Source organism: Alosa alosa, chromosome 7, assembly GCF_017589495.1.
Source record: "Alosa alosa isolate M-15738 ecotype Scorff River chromosome 7, AALO_Geno_1.1, whole genome shotgun sequence".
NCBI lineage: Eukaryota > Metazoa > Chordata > Actinopteri > Clupeiformes > Clupeidae > Alosa > Alosa alosa.
The window spans coordinates 14572101-14592075 of NC_063195.1; the positions used below are offsets into that span (position 1 = coordinate 14572101).

General features: G+C 43.9%; 2 protein-coding genes across 6 annotated transcripts in view; one reads left to right on the plus strand and one right to left on the minus strand.

Annotated features, from left to right (window-relative positions):
* tecrb (trans-2,3-enoyl-CoA reductase b) overlaps positions 1-12108 on the minus strand; it is a 17594-nt gene extending 5486 nt beyond the window's left edge. The window contains exons 1-5 of one of the 4 annotated variants that reach the window (XM_048247179.1): positions 12005-12108; positions 8149-8199; positions 5923-5974; positions 2232-2276; positions 1113-1216 (exon numbers count right to left, since the gene is read on the minus strand). In XM_048247179.1, coding sequence (XP_048103136.1) covers positions 1113-1216; positions 2232-2276; positions 5923-5974; positions 8149-8199; positions 12005-12049 — 297 coding nt within the window. In that variant the 5' untranslated portion in view covers positions 12050-12108. Of the gene's footprint in view, positions 1-1112; positions 1217-2231; positions 2277-5922; positions 5975-8148; positions 8779-12004 lie in introns of those variants that run through there. The other 3 variants (XM_048247181.1, XM_048247180.1, XM_048247178.1) reach the window with 3 other exon arrangements.
* Positions 9938-18927, plus strand: dnajb1b (DnaJ heat shock protein family (Hsp40) member B1b). Of its 2 annotated transcripts, none has more exons than XM_048247177.1 (3): positions 9938-10524; positions 15146-15750; positions 17664-18927. In XM_048247177.1, the coding sequence occupies exons 2-3, from the start codon at positions 15178-15180 to the stop codon at positions 17898-17900; spliced, it is 810 nt and encodes a 269-aa protein (XP_048103134.1). In that variant the 5' UTR covers positions 9938-10524; positions 15146-15177; the 3' UTR covers positions 17901-18927. The 2 variants fall into 2 exon arrangements, with proteins under 2 accessions (XP_048103134.1, XP_048103133.1); XM_048247176.1 differs by lacking the exon at positions 9938-10524 and adding an exon at positions 13084-13717.
* The last annotated feature ends 1048 nt before the right edge of the window (positions 18928-19975 follow it).

The following is a 19975-nucleotide window of genomic DNA, read 5'->3' on the forward strand; positions in this document are numbered from 1 at the left end:
CTCTCTCTCTCTCTCTCTCTCTCTCTCTCTCTCCTTGATAACTAGAGATCCTTTTATGTTAGTGAAACTGCCAAACAGTTTAACATTTGTTTTTCAGTTTTCTTTGCTAGCTAGGTACCTAGCAAAGCAATTAAGAAACCATAGCAACCAGGCAACACACTCAAACCCCACTCCCAAGTTCTTATAACTCTCCCACCTTATTCTCTCTCTCTCTCTCTCTCTCTCTCTCTCTCTCTTCCTCCTCTCGCTCACACATACACACACTCTCGAGCTAATGTGAAAGCGCATGGAGCCTGGTGTGCCACAACAAATTAGCACTAGGGCGAGACACAGACATGAACATGAGGTCAGACAGGACAGAGAGTCAGACAGGACAGAGAGACAGACACTGCCAAACACATGCACCCAAAACACACGCACGCACGCAACAACCAAAACTCACACAGATACGCAAACACATACACACAGACACAGATATACACGTACAAATAAACAAACATTTTGAAGAAATAAACAAACACACACACACACACACAGAGATGAGTCAGCCCAACAGGCCTGCTGTTGTGATTAGTGTTGACAAGGACAAATACACACTAGTATAAACACACACACACATGCCTATCTGGCCCGCTGTAGTGATTAGATGCATTTGTGAAGCGTGGCAGAGATGCGTTTGTGTGTGTGTGTGAGTGTGTGTATTCATCTCTCTTTGTCTCTCTGTGTGTGTGAGGTTTGTGTGTGCATGTATATTTGTGTTAATACGCACATTATTTGTCTCTCTGTGTGTGAGAGGTTTGTGTGTGCATGTATATTTGTGATAATACGCACATTATTTGTCTCTCTGTGTGTGAGAGGTTTGTGTGTGCATGTATATTTGTGATAATACGCACATTATTTGTGTATGTCTGTCTGTATTCATCTCTGTTTGAGTGTGTGTGTGTGTGTGTGTGTGTGTGTGTGTATGTGTGTGCATATTCATCTCTGTTTGAGTGTGTGTGTGTGTGTGTGTGTGTGCATATTCATCTCTGTTTGAGTGAGTGTGTGTGTGTGTGTGTGTGTGTGTGTGTGTGTGTGTGTGTGTGTGTGTGTGTGTGTGCGTGTACACTCACCGTAACCCAGCTAATTTGGGCCCCCAGGTCTCTGAAGTAGAAGGTTGCCGTGGTACCCACAGGCAGGTGCTGTAGGACGTCCTCATCCTTCAGTGACTTCCCCTCTGCACCACAAGCCCACAATGCACTCAGTCACACCATAGACATAAGCTCCAACACAACCACGACCACAGATACTCATCCATTCTACCCTCATTCTAATACCATACAGATTGAATACATTTGGCATACATTTACATCAGACTGCCATGACTACTCTGTACCAGCAGGTTGTCCCTCAACTTTCACCAACGCATTAGTGTCCCAACATTGCCACTCACCATACGTAAGGGATAATGTTTAGAATGCCGGCCATTATTGGGAAAATAAGTCCCGACAGGGCGAACCGGCGTTCTAAACATTACCCCGCTTGCAGGAGCAGCCGTAGCCTACTGGTTAGCACTTCGGACCTGTAACCGGAGGGTTGCCAGGTTCGAACCCCGACCAGTAGGCACGGCTGAAGTGCCCTTGAGCAAGGCACCTAACCCCTCACTGCTAGAGCGCCGCTGTTGATGCAGGCAGCTCACTGCGCCGGGATTAGTGTGTGCTTCACCTCATTGTGTGCTGTGTGTGTTTCACTAATTCACGAATTGGGATAAATGCAGAGACCAAATTTCCCTCACGGGATCAAAAGAGTATATATACTATACTATACTGCTTATTACACGGCTACTTGCAAAAACAAAACCATACACTCCCCATTATATGACTATTTAGCCTACATAGCCTACGCTATAGCCTATTTGTTACCGTTCATTGTGCCTTTTGCTGAGAAACAAATAGTTTGCAACAACTCACGCTGAACTTGAATCAAACATTCTTTAGAACACAGCTGATCAAACGTCTGCTTCACTTTTGAATGGAGTCAGAGGTCCTCTAGTCGAAAATAATGACCGCTAGAACTTTGGGAAATCCCATTCAAGTCAATGGCGCGTTCTACTTGCATTGTGAAGAGCCGTGTAATACTCATCCATAAATCAAGACTGAACAAAATAATGTGACAAACGTATATACATTTCCAAATCTCAACCACACACCAAATAACAGAACTACTGAAGCCATTTGAAGGTTCACACTCACTTGCATCGAGGCGGATCGACTGCCTGGCTGGGTAAAACTGGGGATCTGGAGATAAAAAAGCATAATCATGCATGATGCATACATACACACACACATAATGTGTTTTTCATTAGGTCCGCTGCCTAGCTGTGGTTTGGCTCAAATGCATAATCATGCATGATGCATACATACACACATATATTGTTTTTTTCCATTAAGTCCGCTGACTAGCTGTGGTTTGCCTTAAAGTCTACTTCACTTTGACCAGTTTTACAGGCACAAGACTGCAGTTCGGTTATTGAGGCGGATTACTATCACAAACGTCAACACCTGACGCGTGTGATGCAACCTCAGCAGAGGCGGTGAAACACAGAAGTAAGACTGTCATGAGGTATCAGAGTTTAGCACATGGGTTCAACACACAGGATAAAATACTTTGGGTTTTAATCGTTTCACGTCTCTATGCCAATATGGACTCTTGAAGGCTTATCTAATAAGACGTGGGCCTACACCTCTACAGCTATAAATCATGCTAGACAAAGAGATAAACGGATACATTTTCGTGTGATTTTGTTTTTGTCGTTGTATTTGTTGCTGTTTTTGCTGTTTACTGTTTACTGTGTTACAGTTGTGCTCATAAGGCAGACTTTGGAAAAATATTGGCCAGTTTTTTTTATCGTGTGCCCTTTTTAAAAATGTATGGCCCTGATCAAAAGTTGACATACTTTTGAATGTTTGGCCAGATAATAAATACGCATGTTGACACGCCCTGGTTTAATTGGCAATCAGGGGTACGTTTTCACACCTAAGACATGTTTGATTGTGATTGGTGCCTGTGTATAAATAGTCACTGAGTTTCGTAGCTCTTGTGCACCATGCCTGCAATGGAGCAAAAAGATGGATCTCTGATGATGGTAAGATGAATCATCAGAAAATATTAAAGAACTATTTACTCTCATCAGCCCGAAAGCTGTGCATGTGATGCACTTGGAGTTTACAGCAGGGGTGTAACTGAACAAAAAAAAAAAAAACACACAACGGTACCTCGGTTTTAAACAGTTTTCAAATTTAAACGGTTCGTTTCATTTCCAGTATGAAAACATTCACTGACAATATTGCTGATACACAACGGGAATAGTATTTCGAAAATATGTTTTTTTGACATTAATTGACTAGACTGACATATGGTCAACTCGAACATCAAACATGGTCCACATGCAAAAAAAAGTGTTCTGTATTGAACCTAACGTCCTGTGCCTTAACGGTTCCGTATGACTATGTGTACCTTCATGCCTCCACCCTCCACTGGCTGCAGTAAAAATAAGTGAAGGTTCTGGTGTGGCCATCAAAGCCTCCTGACCTCAATATCATTGAGCCCCTTTGGTGGAGATCTCACACATGCAGTTCATGTAAGACAACCCAAGAATGTACAGGACATGAAGGCCAGAAGAATGGGCACATCTACCTTAAAGGCACTTCTCCATAACTATCGCAACAGACTGGGCACATCTACCTTAAAGGTACTTCTCCATAACTATCGCAACAGACTGGGCACATCTACCTTAAAGGTACTTCTCCATAACTATCGCAACAGACTGGGCACATCTACCTTAAAGGTACTTCTCCATAACTATCGCAACAGACTGGGCACATCTACCTTAAAGGTACTTCTCCACAACAGACTGCAAGTACTGGGGCGGTGGTAGTGTAGTGGTTAAGGAACTGGGCTAGCGTGCAGTAGCCTGAAAGTTGTCGGTTCAATTCCCGGCTTCCACCGTTGTGCCCTTGAGCAAGGCACTTAACCCCAAGTTGCTCCGGGGACAATGTGATCCCTTGTAATATAGCTGACATATGTAAGTCACTTTGGTCAAGAAGTGTCTGCTAAATGTAATGTAATGTAATGTAATGTAAAAGTAGTGCATTATTCTCTGACGCCTAATGGTTTAATTTGAATCCCATAAAAAAAAGAAAAAAAAAAAAGGGTTGTGCCTGATCACTCGTGCTTTCTTAAAAGACACAGATCTTTCAAAATCTGCCAGGGTCAGTGGTGGAGGAAGTACTGAATCTCAGTACTTAAGTAAAAGTACAAATACACAGAGAAATATTTACTTTAGTAAAAGTAAAAGTACCACAATGACAACGCTACTTAAGTAAAAGTAAAAAGTACCTGCTTTTAAATGTACTTTAAGTATTAAAAGTAAAAGTATTTGCATAATGATTTATTCTCTTAATATCTATATTCTAAAAAGAAAAATTAGTATGGGCTGTGGCATTTTAATTAAGCTTAGTTTTAGGTTATACTTTCGACTAGATAGTTTTAAGCTAATGCAATTGTGCTTACCATCTGTGGCCCAGTTTACATTCTGACCTAAAATTCTAGAGACTGTAATTCTGGTTATCTACTAGGGTGATCTGCTGAGTAAAATATCATTCAGCAAAACACGAGAGCCTGAAGTTTAACGGGTAGACCAGGGAAACGTCGGGTGGATCGTAATGCCAATTCTGCTGATTGAACAGAAAAGTTGCTGAGAAAGGTGTCTTTATGATTAGGTTCAGTTTCACTTTAAGAGATTTACATAGACATTGAATGAGCCACATTTCTACCCCCCCAATTGTAGGCAATGCCTCTTTATTTGATCACACACAATTAAGAAATATTTCTTAATCTGGAAAATTCTACGTTTTTTTTAGCCAGCGGTTCTATAATAGTCTACCATTCATTTGTGCATAAAATGATCAGACGCGATGTGACAGAAGCATGGACATAGTCTGTAACCGCTGATCCGCTGGATAGCAATCTCATCGCAGAGGAGGCCCTAACGCTGCAGATAACAGACAGAGAAAGGCACAGAACACAGTTGCATGTCCAGTGTAGCCATGGGTCTGGTGAATATAGTCTACCGAATGCAGATGGCTACAAGCTCACGCTTTGCCTGGTCTAGACTAGAAGCTTATGTTTCAAAGATTTAGAAGCTGGGCACGTAGCGCTCCAGAATCTTTGGTAGCAACCCCGCCCCTGGTAAAACAAACGTGTTTGTCAGAGAGAAAAAAAATCTAATCATAAAATGTATCGTAAAAAGGAACGATGGTGTTGTAGAAATGTAGCGGAGTAAAAGTACAGATAATTGCTGTTAAATGTAATGAAGTAAAAGTCAAAAGTATGCACTATAAATTCAACTTAAGTAAAGTACAAATACATGGAAAATTTACTTAAGTACAGTAACAAAGTATTTGTACTTCGTTACATTCCACCACTGGCCAGGGTATGTACCCTTACACAGCTGTATTTATTTTTAAATCCTAAACCCTTTTAACGTCGACTTGTTCCCAGAGAAAGCCAGACGTGTGTGTGTGTGTGTGTGTGTGTGTGATGTGTATGTGTGTGTGTGTGTGTGTGTGTGACGACCGAGGTCTGATGACGAGTTAAAAGCAGCTATACTCTGAGCCAGCTAATTTCACCCATTAGTCCTCCTATCTTCTGCTGCGGAGATTGCGCTAATGAGAAAATCCTGTTGGCTGACACCGAACTCTACAGAGGCCATGGAACTAAGGTTTTAGGTTAGGGAGACAGACTGTCTGACTGGCTGGCTGGCTTCAACCATCTGAGTGGAATTGGCTGACCTTAAGTTACTGCTCTCTGATCGGATCCGGGGGGGGTCAAATGGGGCTTGTGATTGGTCGCCGTGGTTACAATAGAAGATCTTGTACTTACGGCTCTTGTGGAACATAGACTTGATCTCTCCGATGGTAGCATTGGGCTCCACCTGCCAATTAATACATGAGGGAGATATGAGAAAGAATGCAATTTCAACCTGAGCGTGAGTCAGAGTGAATGTCTGTGTGTGTGTTTGTGACAGAGTGATGTGTTTGCGTCTCTGTGTTTGCCTATGTGTGAATAGACAATGAGAGCGAGAGACCATACTGAAGCACTAGACAAGAACAGATGATTTATACTATACTTACAAACCAGTTTCACTGCCCTGGGCCTGGCCTCAGGTGCAATCCCATAGTAAACACTACCGGTACATGAATAGGGATAAAAAAAAAAAAAATATATATATATATATATATATATATATATATATATATATATATATAGACAATGGTTTAAAAGATCAATATGTTGCATGGGTTTTGTGTTAAAATATCAATGATGTTGTAAAAAACCTTAATGTACAAGAAATATGTTTATACTGCACTTCTGAATGATTTGGTAACAGTTTAATGCACCAATTTAAGTTTAATTTCACTGCTGGTTATGGCCCTGGAAATCATAAAACGTGAAAATTGGAAATTTGGGCAACAGTTGGATCCTTTCGACATGGACTTGCAGAGCAAATTCAAATTTGCTTACAGTTTCGGGTGGGTTGACCTAGACTATAAATGTGGTAGGCCATCCCCAAACATATCATCCTCTTGTGACATCACCAAACGTTTTCTTCCCTCAAAATTGTTGAGCCTTTTATGATGTCACTGACACAACGTGCAATAATGTCATTAATTCTCTGATGCTCTGTTCACATGCCATTGAAATCACCCATAATCTGATGGTATAGTCCACAGTCCCATATGAATAAACCAACAATCAAGTAAAAACACATACTGTTTCTCCTACCCTATACTGACACTCAGAATAAGCCCGGACAGTCATCCTACAATACAATATCTCCAACAGTTAATAAAGTTTTACAATGTTGTTAATGGTGACAATCATAAGAATAATGTATTTGCTTATATTGACTAATTGAACTGTAGACCAGGCAGTGCTGTAAACATCATGTGACAGGGGTCTAAACCAGTCAAATAGCCAGTGTCTGTCAGGCATGTAGCCCAAGTGTCAGTCATTCTCCTGATGTTATAAAAAGAAGGGATACCCTATGAGGTGATCACGCCTGTAGTCATGTTGCACCATCGCACTGACGGGGGTTCATGACTTATCTGTAGCAGGTCAAGGGTCAAGTCTGTGCCCAGTGTGTCCAGGTCATGTTTGGACAGACCGGTGCCAGAGATACAGGCATAGAACCGACTGGTCTATGCATTCCAATTTAAACTTTGTGACTATAGTGACATCACAAAAAGAACCCTAAATTGCATCACAATTCTCCCGTCACCACATTCCACATGACATCACAAAGGCAAGGGCTTCCCCTCTTCACGTAGGCAGATGCCATATGGCTTGGAGCATTGGTTAGGCTGAGAAATCGTCCAGAGATCCCCTGCTAATCCCCCTGGAATGGCTTCCGGACACTCCCGGTAGAGCCGCAACCCCCTCCACCACCCACCCCTACCCTAAAGTGTGAAGACGCTTTTAAACCCATCCAAAAAGGTGTCAGGTAGTGCAGACCCATGGGGTAATGCGGCTAGCAGACAGTGACACGCGCACACCAACTCCACAGAGCAGTCACCAAAGTATATAAATTGCATTCCAAAAGGTCTCTTTTTGGTTGCAAAGGCAAACTAATCATATTGGGTTCCACAGCTAACTTTTGGATGGGTTCCCATTTACACACACACACACACACACACACACACACACACACACACACACACACACACACAAACGGCTTATGAATGTAAACTTCTGCTGAGGGCTATACTAGCCGACATGCAGTAGCAGTGGCGGTGTACAATATGCCTGTGCTATTTATTCAGCGATCATAAATTAGGCTGGCCTTGTAAACATCGCAGGTGATTAAAGTGTGTGTCCGGCCAAATCTCTCTCCGGTGTAATTTCAAACTATCCGACATATCAACAACACTTTGGATGAGAAGTGTTTGCTTAAATGAATCAGTGTAAATGCAACACACCATTCAGAAGATGAAAATCAAAAGCAAAACAAGATCATGGAATAAACAATAAAAATAAATAATTACAAAATCATTAAATTCTCAATCTCCTTAAAATGTACAAATCCAAAAAAAAGTGTGTCTTCCTTACCTTGTCCAGGAAGCAGAGCTTGTCCTTGGTCTTGCCGTCCAGGATCTCCACCTCGAAAAAGACAACAGCTTTCTTAGCTTTCTTGGCCGGCTTGCGCTTAGCAGGCATGGGGATGGGGGGGCCAGTAGCCAGAGCCCCATTCTGGGACTTTCTGGGCAACGTGGCCTCAAGGGCTAGAGCATCCATGTCCACTGTCTGTCCCTCTGTCTGTCTGTCCCTCTGTCTGTCCGTCCCTCTGTCTGTCCGTCTGACGATCTAGCTCTGTCTGTCTCTCTGTCTGTCTGTCCCTCTGTCTGTCTGTCCCTCTGTCTGTCCGTCTGACGATCTAGCTTTCGGTCCTCTGCCACTAAGGGCTCTGGATGGTGTTTCACTTCTATACCTCTGTCTCTGTGTTCTTTTGTGTTGTCCCCCCGCCTCCCAACTTTTTAAACTTCAGTTCTTTGCTCTCTCTTTCTCTCTCTCCCGTTCTCTTGCCCTCTCTCTCCCCCACTCTCTCGAGTCAGGCCACCACGGTGTGGGTTGAGAGTGGCACGCTCTTTCAGCTGTGGAAATAAATCTCTCCCTCTCGCTCGCTCGCTCACTCCTCACTTGCTCGTCACCCCTCTCTCTCTCCCTCTCTCTCTAGACCTCTTTTCCTCTCACACTCGTTCTCCTCCTCTTCCACTCTCGGCTCCTCCTTTCACTCTCCCACTTCTCCACCCTGTTTCATGTTCCCACCCTCATCCATTTTCTGCTGCTCTCTCTCTCTCTCTCTCTCTCTCTCTCTCATTCACAGAGAGAGAGAGAGAGAGAGAGCAATTGGGTCTTTCAGAGAGTTTCCCACCCCCCACCATTACTTCATTGATGACGTCATCTCAACTCTCTATATTTCCTTCCCTTATCTCCTGTGCTCACACACACACCCACGGTTGAACTGTCCTATTCTAACATGCCTCATCTCCAAACACACAGAGAAGCTTCCAGATCAACCAACCAACTCTTACGGATGTAAAGGTGGGGGTGGGGGGGGGGGGTCCCTGGTGTTTTGTTTAACATCTCCAAATAAACCAGTTGGATTTATTGGAGGGAGGTTAAAGGTGTGTGTGTTTTTTTTTTAAACATTCTAACATAAGATTCCGTTCTGCAACAATTCAAGGTTCTAAAATTCTATGTTGAATTCAAGAAACACAGATATTCTTTTGGAACGTTCATTTTCCAACATTCCATAACGGTTAATGGAGGGAGGTGCGTCCCGAGTGTTTTGCGAGTGCTGGTGAAGTGGAGTGGCTGTGGAGGGGAACCATCCCGTCGGGCCTCAACAGGCACCTCTGACCTTCCACCTGATACAGACCCCCTCCACCACCCACCGGCCACCCCAACCCTGCCCTGCACTACCCCAGGGGCTAGCCCCGAATCTCACACACATGCTAATTATAGCTTTCATTCTGGTTGTGTAATGGCAACACATGGAAACACCCCACCATGACACAAAACACTCTACCAGACGGCAGTACAGAATGATTATTTTTGGTCCCACATACACACACTGCAACTACTCTTCTCGCAGAGACACTCCCCTCTAAACCATGAGCACGCACGCACGCACGCACACACACACACACACACACACACACACAAACACACGGTTGTTTTTATATGCCCCCTCTTATACACAGAGTTGTATGTCTGACAGCAACAGGCTACTCTATGCCTAAGAGAGCAGTTGCTTCCACACAGACCCTGGAGGGAGGCCTGGCAGTTACTATTACAAATATTTGACACATTCACATTCAAACACACACTCAAACACAAACACACACAGGACACATAGGGGTGTAAGAGTTACTGGCTCATGTGGATCTGATAGATGGCTGATATCTCGAAACATTTCAGATTAGACCCCCACCCTCCACCTCTAAAGCCATACCTCAACACACCCACACATGCACATACCATTTTACTTCCTTCATGTCAATCAATGTTCCAAATATGAGCCTTGCATCTTATTAATAACGAACAGCGCATAGGAGTTAAGTGGGGGACGAGAGAGAGAGAGAGAGAGAGATATGGGGGAGATATGGGGGGCGTTACAATTTTCAGCTCAAATTTCACACGACTGTCCTGCTGGTCATGCCATTACTTCAAGAGATCTATTCTGATAGCGCTTGCGCACAGCACACAGATATGCACAGGCGCATGCACTCAAGCTGTGGACAATCTGATGAGAGAGAGAGAGACACACAAATTTGCTTGCTTCGGAGGTAGAGTCAAAATAATGCTTACGTTTGTGTACAATGGGATTGAGCTCTCCACGGACCACGGCCTGCGTGCTATGACCAGGTATCAGCTTCACCGCAGGGTTCCCCCATAACGTCAACCATCAAAACTTCACTTTGGGTGAGTATTTTACCACTCTGAGACACATCGCATGCATGGCGACTCTCAATAGTTATACTGCAGTAAGTTATGCATGTGGAAAAGAGGCATAATTACAGAATAATGCATGGTCGCTCTTTTTGCTCACTCGACCTTACGAAACTTGAGTCATCATGTTTCATGCGTGTAGTGCACTCTATCGCACCCGTGTGGACAACCCTGTTCCATTACATGGCTGTTTCTGGTGCAATTTGAAGCATCCAGTTGCAAAACATAGGCTACAAGTGATGCAATTATCAGATAACAACGAAAATAAACATCCTTCAAGTTTATAAATTAATAATTACATGGACGGGGATATATGACAATATCCTTAAATCTGAGTGAGGTGACTTGACACTACTGTGGAAAAAACCCAGCTTGGTTGTAGGCCTATTTCCTTCCTGACGCAGAAATCGATAGACTAACTTGTCGACAGTTTGAATATTAACAAAGATTACACAATATTGAACAGCCATTTCCGGGGTAGGATGAATGTGTGTTTCTGAGATAACCTTGAACTCCTTTCTCTAACGCAATGCAAGGAAGCTAGCCTACTTGGGCTGTCAACAGTCGCTGGGCTAACGTTAACGACGACACGAAAGCATCCCGAGAATGTCCACAGTAACGCTAGCGTGTAGATAAATAACCTGTATTTGATGTATGTGTCGGGGGAGACAGGTAAAGCAAGTCCAGGAAAAGGTGTCGCACCGGTTCTGGTGGCTCACCTGCACACGTTACAGCTTGCACAACACAGTGTACAGATTGCCTTCCACCACCGAAAATCACCTGCTTTATCCACATCCCCACGCCTTTACACTAGCAATGCATGGTCGCATCTTGTAAACTAGCTAACCATGTTCTTGGCTATCGGATAAGTCCATGAATGGCTTCACGCCAATGTTACCACTGAACTGGGGGCACCAAAAACTCATCAAACAGTCTTCTTTATTATCAAGTGAACTACCAAACTATTGGGCGCATCACTACGAGCTTGCTGTTTGATGATTTATTGTCTAGGTACACGGCTGGCTATGCTACCCACACCCAGGATGACACAATATAGCTAGCTATTAGCTATCAGGCATATCAGCTCACGTTGAGGTTTACTAAATTGACTTCCTGTTGTAATCCGTAAAAGCTATTCATGCAGGGTTAAATAGTCCAAATATGGCCATGTCAAATATTAAGAGATGCTAATCTGCCTCAAGAGTCACACAGACCACACTGACGTTAATTTAATTTGATCTCCACCACAATGTGGCAATCCCTAACGTTACAGGGTGACAATAGCCTGTCTGTTTCCCTAAGCTTACAGCCTCTCTTCGACAATAACCTATGGTTAAGCAAGTTTCCCACAATGTGGGTTGATTACACAATCGAAATTCTGTCTGAAGTAAGGACACACTATTAGATGGCTATTTGCAATTTTGCAAAAAAACGATACAGATTCCAGTCTTACCTCGTAGTGCTTCATGGTGGCAGACAGTTTAAACTCCAGTTTCATCCAAGTTGCATGACAGCTGAATCGGCCAATCACAAGACGAAGGAGCTGTCGGCGCGTCGGTTTAGCGTCAGAAACATCCCACGATGTCCCACGAAAGCAGCCAATGTGTGTGAGGCATTGCAGGATGGACCGATGAATCTGAACGAATGCTTGTACATGGTTTAATTGAATTAAATGACGCGCCTACAGACGCCAAAATCCTATTACTGTACGTACACACCGCCACCGACTTGAGCTTCCAAAGAAGCTCTGGTCGCTCTGTCAAGGACGCTTGTCAAAAAAGTCCAGGGAAGCTTTGGACGCTTTGGCCGCTCTGAGTACATACAGTTAGGTGTTTTTGTCCACTATTAGCTGTTATTCATCTCCAATAAAAACAAAGGTTTGCATGCAAATATTTTGGTAGAAGAAATTACAACAGATAGACCTTCAAAACATTTGAAGGGCAAGTGCTGATTGTAAATTATTTAAATCTGAATTTCAGTGTAAACACTGCAAGGGCCACATTTGCATTAGGCTAAGCATTAACTTTGAGTAGCCTACTCATCTGACTTAAAGCACTTTGAATGGCCACAGTGGTGTATGGGTACTTTAAAGATGCCTTACAAAAAGTCTTCTTATGTACTATAACTCAATTGCATAAGGGGCCACTGAAGACTCATTTGTTTTAGATTCACAACACCCTGTTCATTTTATTTGTTTTCGTTAAGTTTAAATATATGTTGTATTTATTCATCCTTCGATTCTATTTCACTACTATGCTTTTTTTTTTTGTAAAGCACTTCGTGATCCTGTACGATAAAATTTACTTAGGCCTACTTACTTACTTGCATAACACCATTGCTCATTACATTTAATTTTGTGTTCCCAAATCCTATAAATGTTAACATGATTATGGAGGATTCATTTTCCATTGTATGTCTTAAGGGTTTGTTTATTTATTATGCGATAAGTTAACCCATAAACAAAATACTTCCTGACCACTAGGTGCACCATTCGGTAGTTCACAAGGGCGTGATCAGTGGGGCGTGTATGTTCTACTGTTATATTGTGACGTAACAGAAGGGGTGGGGTTGACATATTGTTTAGAATCCTGAATCTTGCAGAATACTCTCGAAGTTTCTGCATGTCTACATAATGAGTGGCTGTGAGGGAGGTCCTCATAAACTGGGCATCGTAAATGTTAGTTCAGTTACTCTGTGTCATACAGCTCCTGGGCGCACCAGCTCTTCGGCAGTCGCAAGTGCAATTTACTTAAATTAAGTTTATATATATATATATATCATTGCTCAAAACTAACGTTTCACCTTAGGTCGAATCAACGCGCGCACAAAAGTGCACGGTGCGGAGCGAACGTTGCCGTCGTCGAACTTGACAGCAAGTTAATTTAGCTAACTAGCTAACACACTTTGTATCTATCTGTGGTGATTGGCTCGCTGAAGTGAAGCCCGATGGTGAAAATGGGTAAAGACTACTATACCGTTTTGGGAATACAGAAAGGGGCGTCCGACGATGAGATCAAGAAGGCTTATCGCAAGCAAGCGCTGCGCTATCATCCGGACAAAAACAAGTCGCCAGACGCTGAGGAGAAATTCAAAGAAATCGCTGAGGCATACGATGTACTTAGCGACCCAAAGAAGAAAGACATCTACGACAAATATGGGGAAGACGGTGAGTTGTTTTGTTTTATCCACAGAGTTATCAAACATCACCTGTCCGGTTGGCCTCCTGTCAAAGTAAAAGTAACGTTGAACGTGAATGACGTTATCGGACTGTAAATTCGCAACTAGTTACTCTATTTGGTGGACATTCATGATGTGTAGAATTGGGCGAGTGTGTGCAAGATCCAGCATGCATAAGCTGACTTTAATCCCGAACGCGGTTGACCCAGAATAGCAAAGCTGCAAGCACCTGCAAATTATTCATTGGCATGGAGTTGGCCTGGTACGACGCAGACTCGCATTGGTGTAAAATTTGACGATCCATCCATGTGTAACCTTACTGTTAACATTATGGGTTAAATAGGTAATGTCAAGTGAAAACCGGGGAACCCTATCCCCAGACAAGTTCCGTCGGCTTTCGCCCTCTGGATAGACGCGAGACTGCTGGAAACTTCGAGTCAGTCAACGCGTCAGATATGGGCGGACGCTTTGAACATGCGCGCCCGGGGCCCTGTCAGCGCAAGTTCATGAACGGAAACGTACCGACTGAACTCGCGCACAAGTCACACACAGTGCAAATCCTTACGCGATTCTGAATGAAATTCACACAGAGCTGTCTTTAATCTGCTGAAGCTAATGTTTTATTTGTATACGGCCTGTGAAATTCTAAATGTTGTCTAATCATCGTTGTACCAACAGTGTAATAACTGTCACCGTTAGAGCTGTCATTAGCTAACTTCTTCCAGCGCCCCAGTTATCATTTTAGCGTTAGAACACCCTTAACAGATTTGTCATCGATACAAAATAAAACGCTGTTTATGTAGACACAACTCCCCACCCTGGTTTTAATGTAGTTCTTGTGAGCCACACCCCAGTGCATGCACACGCACGCACACACACACACACATACAAACATTAACTTGCATCGCGCACACACACATAGTACATAGTGCACTACATAGTGATTAGACGCCATAAAGTAGGCTAGTGAATAACCACCATATACTGATTGGCTATATATTAGATATAGTGAATGAGTAGATGATCCGCTTCCTGTTTTATTGAATTTCTGTTTTGCTAAGTCAAGTTACAGTAGACTCTGTAGACTTTCTCTCCTCAGTCTTCCTACCACTCACTCACTCCCTCTCTCCATTGCTGCCTTTGATCCAATTAGAGGAATCGATAGGTTGTCTATGGTTATGTTGGATGTTGAAATATCACAGGTGTGGTAGGTAATAGTAAAAAACAAAATGCTGGTTCAGTAGATACATTTTAAACCTCTTCCTTCTCTCTCTCTCTCTCTCTCTCTCTTTCTTTCTTTCTTTCTTTCTTTCTTTCTCTCTCTCTTTCTCTCTCTCTTTCTTTCTTTCTCTCTCTCCCTCCCTCCCTCTCTCTCTCTCTCTCTTTCTCTTTCTCTCTCTGTCTCTCTCTGCCACAGGTCTGAAGGGTGGCGTCCCTGGTGGTGGAGGGATGGGCGGCATGGGCCCCAACTTCTCCTACACCTTCCAGGGCGACCCGCACGCCATGTTTTCCGAGTTCTTCGGCGGCCGCAGCGCCTTCGACGTCCTCTTTGGCGGCGCCGGCCGCAACAGCGGCATCGAGGACATGGACACGGACGACCCGTTCGCCAACTTCGCCAACATGGCCGGCGGCATGCCCGGCATGTCCTTCTCCACGGGCAGAATGGGCGGTGGCAGTGGCATGGGCTCTCGCTCTGGCCAGCGTAAGAAGGACCCGCCGGTGGTCCACGAGCTGCGCGTGAGTCTGGACGAGGTGATGACCGGCTGCACCAAGAAGATGAAGATCTCGCGCAAGCGGCTGAACCCCGACGGGCGCACAACGCGCCCCGAGGACAAGGTGCTGGTGGTGGACATCAAGAAAGGCTGGAAGGAGGGCACCAAGATCACCTTCCCCGGCGAGGGCGACGAGACGCCCAGCAACATCCCCGCTGATGTCGTCTTCGTCGTCAAGGACAAGCCGCACGCCGTCTTCCGCCGCGACGGGTCCGACATCGTCTACCCGGCCAAGATCACACTCAGGGAGGTGAGTGACCTTTGACCTCTTAGGCATTAAAGGCATCTCAGAAACGTCTTTAATGACTTGGCACAAAAAGTGAAGACTAGAACAGTCTTTGTTTTGGCACCATAGTAGCTAGCCTAATACTAAGTGAAAAGCACATACGTAATTTTTGACATGAGTCTGTTGACCAAGTCGTCCCAGGCAGTCGAGAACATTCTTTGTTTTGGCAGTAGGCCCTAATTAGGGGTTTGCACGGACGTCACGTTCTGGCCGGTAACCATGGTAACCCAGCACGCGCGGCCATATTGGCGATACTCGGTGAATGAAGTACAATGGAGTATTATGCACTTTGGATATCTTATGTGATTGTAGCCGTGTCTAAACAACAGAAAAACTCATCAAAATGCGTCTAAGATGCAAAGGCATATAGGGCAGGACTTGGACCACAAGAAAATGTGCGATGTTTCGAGAAATTACTGTTTATTGGCAGCGCAGATCCATAAGAGTTGGGTGAGGGAGACGAAGTACCAAGTTCAACCACAAGCGCCCCCCTTCCTCTGTTAACTTCTGGCATTATTCTCCTTTCTCCCTGGTTTTTTAATAACTTTTGGAAGTCGATACCTACACCAGATGTTTTTCTCAGTCTGACCTATTGGTACAACCTAAAACACGGCAATAACTAACCATTTTCCTTGACAATGTTAGGAATTTACTTCAGTGCCTAATGCTTTCTAATGAGGTGAGTATCTCCAATATGGCAACGTCCAAATCTGATGACACGCCGTGCAAACCCCTAATACAAGGCTACGTTTACATTAGCCGTTAAAAGTGAATGCAGTTCCAGTCGTCTTGTTCACAGCTAGTTTGAAAGGTATTTGGCTAAGTATCAGTTTTCAACTTTTTCCTTTTTTAATTTTTAACTCTTGGAGAAAACGAGAATGAAGTGCAGTTCAGTTCTGTATCTGTAAACATTCTTTGTTTTGGCACCATAGCAGCTAGCCTGTGAAAAGCACATACGTCATTTTTGACATGAGTCTGCTGACCAAGTCGTCCCAGGCAGTCGAGAATATTCTTTGACAAGGCTACGTTTACATTAGCTGTTAAAAGTGATCCAGTTCCAATCATCTTTCTCACAGCTAGTTTGAAAGGTATTTGACTAAGTCTAAGTATTAGTTTTAAACTTTTTCCTTTTCTTTTTTTATAACTTTTGAAGTGCAGTTCAGTTCTGTATCAGTACATGATTATTAATGAAGGTTCTGCCCCCTCCTCTCTCTATCGTCTCCCCGTCTCTCATCCTGCCTGACAAGTGGACGTGTGTGTGTGTGTGTGTGTGTGTGTGTAGTAGTAGTAGTAGTACTAGACAGTGCGGTCTCAGTGGACCCCGTGGGGAATGTCTCCTCCGGCCTCTCCGCCCTGACACACCTGTTTCTGCCACACCTGTTACAACACATCAACCGTGCCCTGAGATTAGCTAATTCTCCCTCTCTCTCCTTCAGGGTGAGGTGTGCTGGGAATTGCAGTTTATGACACATTTGTAGATGCATGATCTCCCCCACCCCCTCTACCCCCTTTAGCTCCTTAATACTTGTGATCATCTTTTTTCTTTCTTTTCTTTTCGTTGCCCCCCCACTCCTCCTCTAGTTTGTTATTTTTGTTATTTCTTTCTCTCTCCGTTCCTCTCAAAATTCTCAAAAAAGAGCTTTACTGTCATGGCAAACAGGAAATGTGTATGTGGCCAATTTTGGCACAAAAAGAGACGCATTAACGACGAATGAGACAAAAAGACGCATTAACGAATGAGACAAAAAGACGCATTAATGAATGAGACAAAAAGACGCATTAATGAATGAGACAAAAAGACGCATTAACGAATGAGACAAAAAGACGCATTAATCTCAAAAGGCACAAAATAACATTTCTCCTTTTCTCTCTCTCAGGCTCTCTGCGGTTGCACGGTAAACGCGCCGACGCTGGACGGACGCACGGTCACCGTGGCGATGCAGGATGCGGTGGTGCACCCCGGCATGAAGCGGCGCATGACGGGCGAGGGCCTCCCCCTGCCCAAGCACCCTGAGCGTCGCGGCGACCTCGTGGTCGAGTTCGAGGTCAAGTTCCCCGAGAGGCTGAGCCAGAGCGCCCGCGACACCATCGCCCAGGTGCTGCCTGCGTCGTGAACCACCCCCTTTCTTGACCCCCCCACTTCGCTTCATTGCCCGCAAACAAAGCACCAAGATGGAGATTGGGAAGGCTGCATGCCAACCAATCAGCCCCATCACAGGATTGACAGGACAAGCTAGATTATTATTTTTATTGTTGCTGTTGTTGACACAAAGGATGGACTCAAAGGCCACATATATTTATTTTGATATAAATAAGTATGGGAATATATTTGACTCTTATCAAACTGACATCCTGTGTCTAGGGCTTGTGTTTACAAGGAAGCTGTTCATTCTGCAACAGCTGATTAAGGACCCTGAGATATGCTGCCTCCATGTGGTCACTGCCAGTATTGCACCAGTGAAACACAGTAGATCAGTCATTCTGTACTTCTTTGTTTTTACATTTTTTTTGTATGTTTTCTGTTCTGCTGTTTATATTTGCTTTTTTTTTATAAAAAAAAGAAGAGAAAAAAGTAATTATAATTTCTAAATCTCTTTATGGAATTGCTTGCACTTGAAACTGTGGCGTTAGCTGCTACGTATTGTAGCGTTATACTTTAGCGGCCTTGCAGTCAAAGAGCGGCCCTAGTCAGTGGAGAGAAGAAGCAAATGTGTGTGTGTCGTCTGTGGCGCTGGTCTCCATGGTGATGTGGCACACAGTCTCAGGCTACATGTTGCTCAACCCCAACGGTTTACCAATGAAATGTCTCTGATTTACAGCCAGGGATTCCAAAGTTGAAACCTTGTGTTGAGGTAGTTGGTTGTGTGTGTGAGGGGTGTGTCTGTGTGTGTGTGTGTGTGTGTGTGTGTGTGTGTGTGTTTAACCTTAAGCAAAAGAGAGTACCTCTTGAAATACTAAGTGAGCTAGCATCTTCGGGAATACATGCTATCTGAACACTTGGAACTACGCACTCTATTACTGCATAAAATATGGACCTGATGAAAGGGTTTTTTTGAAAAACTTTTAAAGAGTCGTCTTTTATGTATATCTGTAAATGAAAAGCTAAATTTAAATAAAATCGTTTTTGTTCACAAAACAAAACATGTGTATTGTTTTTCTTTTGCACCATTTTGCACATCTTTATTGTTTATCAATCTGTGGAATTGTGACACTAAATTAAACTAAGGTAAATGCTGCACGTCCCCCACTGCTCCACCAATCAGGGCCTGAGCAGGAGTGAAGAGATCATCTGTCACCAGTGAGGGCAGACCGTCTCTGTCGACCGCCTGGAGCGTCCTGCTCTGTCTCCATGGCAACGCCAGAGAAGCCTGGCTCGTCGCCGGAGGGCCTGAACTTCTGCCACCACCTGCTGTATTGCCTCCTGACCTGGGGACACACACACCTGTGTATCATAGAAGCTAGAGTACGGATTAAGGGGTGCGCACATTGGCGCCGACACATCCCAAGTGGAAATGTTGTTTGCCCCCGCACACTGGTGACACAAATCACAAGGCTACACAGAAGTTGATTAATTTCGCCACAATGGATTTTCCTGAACAGCGGCGACAAAAATAGACACCAATCGTAATCTACTCCGAGGTGGCGTCATTCGGCGCTGGTGTGTGGGGTTGTATGGAAAATAATGGGGTCTAAGTAATCGAACGTCAAAAGCAGAGGGCGCCCCACTCATGTCGGTGTTGATGTGCGCACCTCTTTAAGATAGACAGATAGATACATTGAGCATGGCTAAAGGGGTGGGCACACCGATCCCATTATTCTCAATACAACCCTGTTTGTGTTTAATCACAAACCCCTGAGGTACCTCACAGATATGAGACATATGAGATGCTTCATCAAAAACAGCATCACAGCAGCAGGGGAGAAGGTTCTGGAAATACCTGAATCAACATACTTTAAGCTAAGGCTCCTCCTCTTCTACTGACCTTTTATGCTTTTAAATCACTTCCATTTACTATTGTTTTGTTCTCATTTGAGCAACACACATGGAACTGTCTCTGTAAAATGTGCTACACAAATAGCAGTTGTGTCATTATCAGGAAACCATTTTGTGATCATTCATAATTAATTAATTGGAGAAGTTAATTCAGTATTTACTCTCTCAGTTAACATCAAACTTACAGCCAGGATG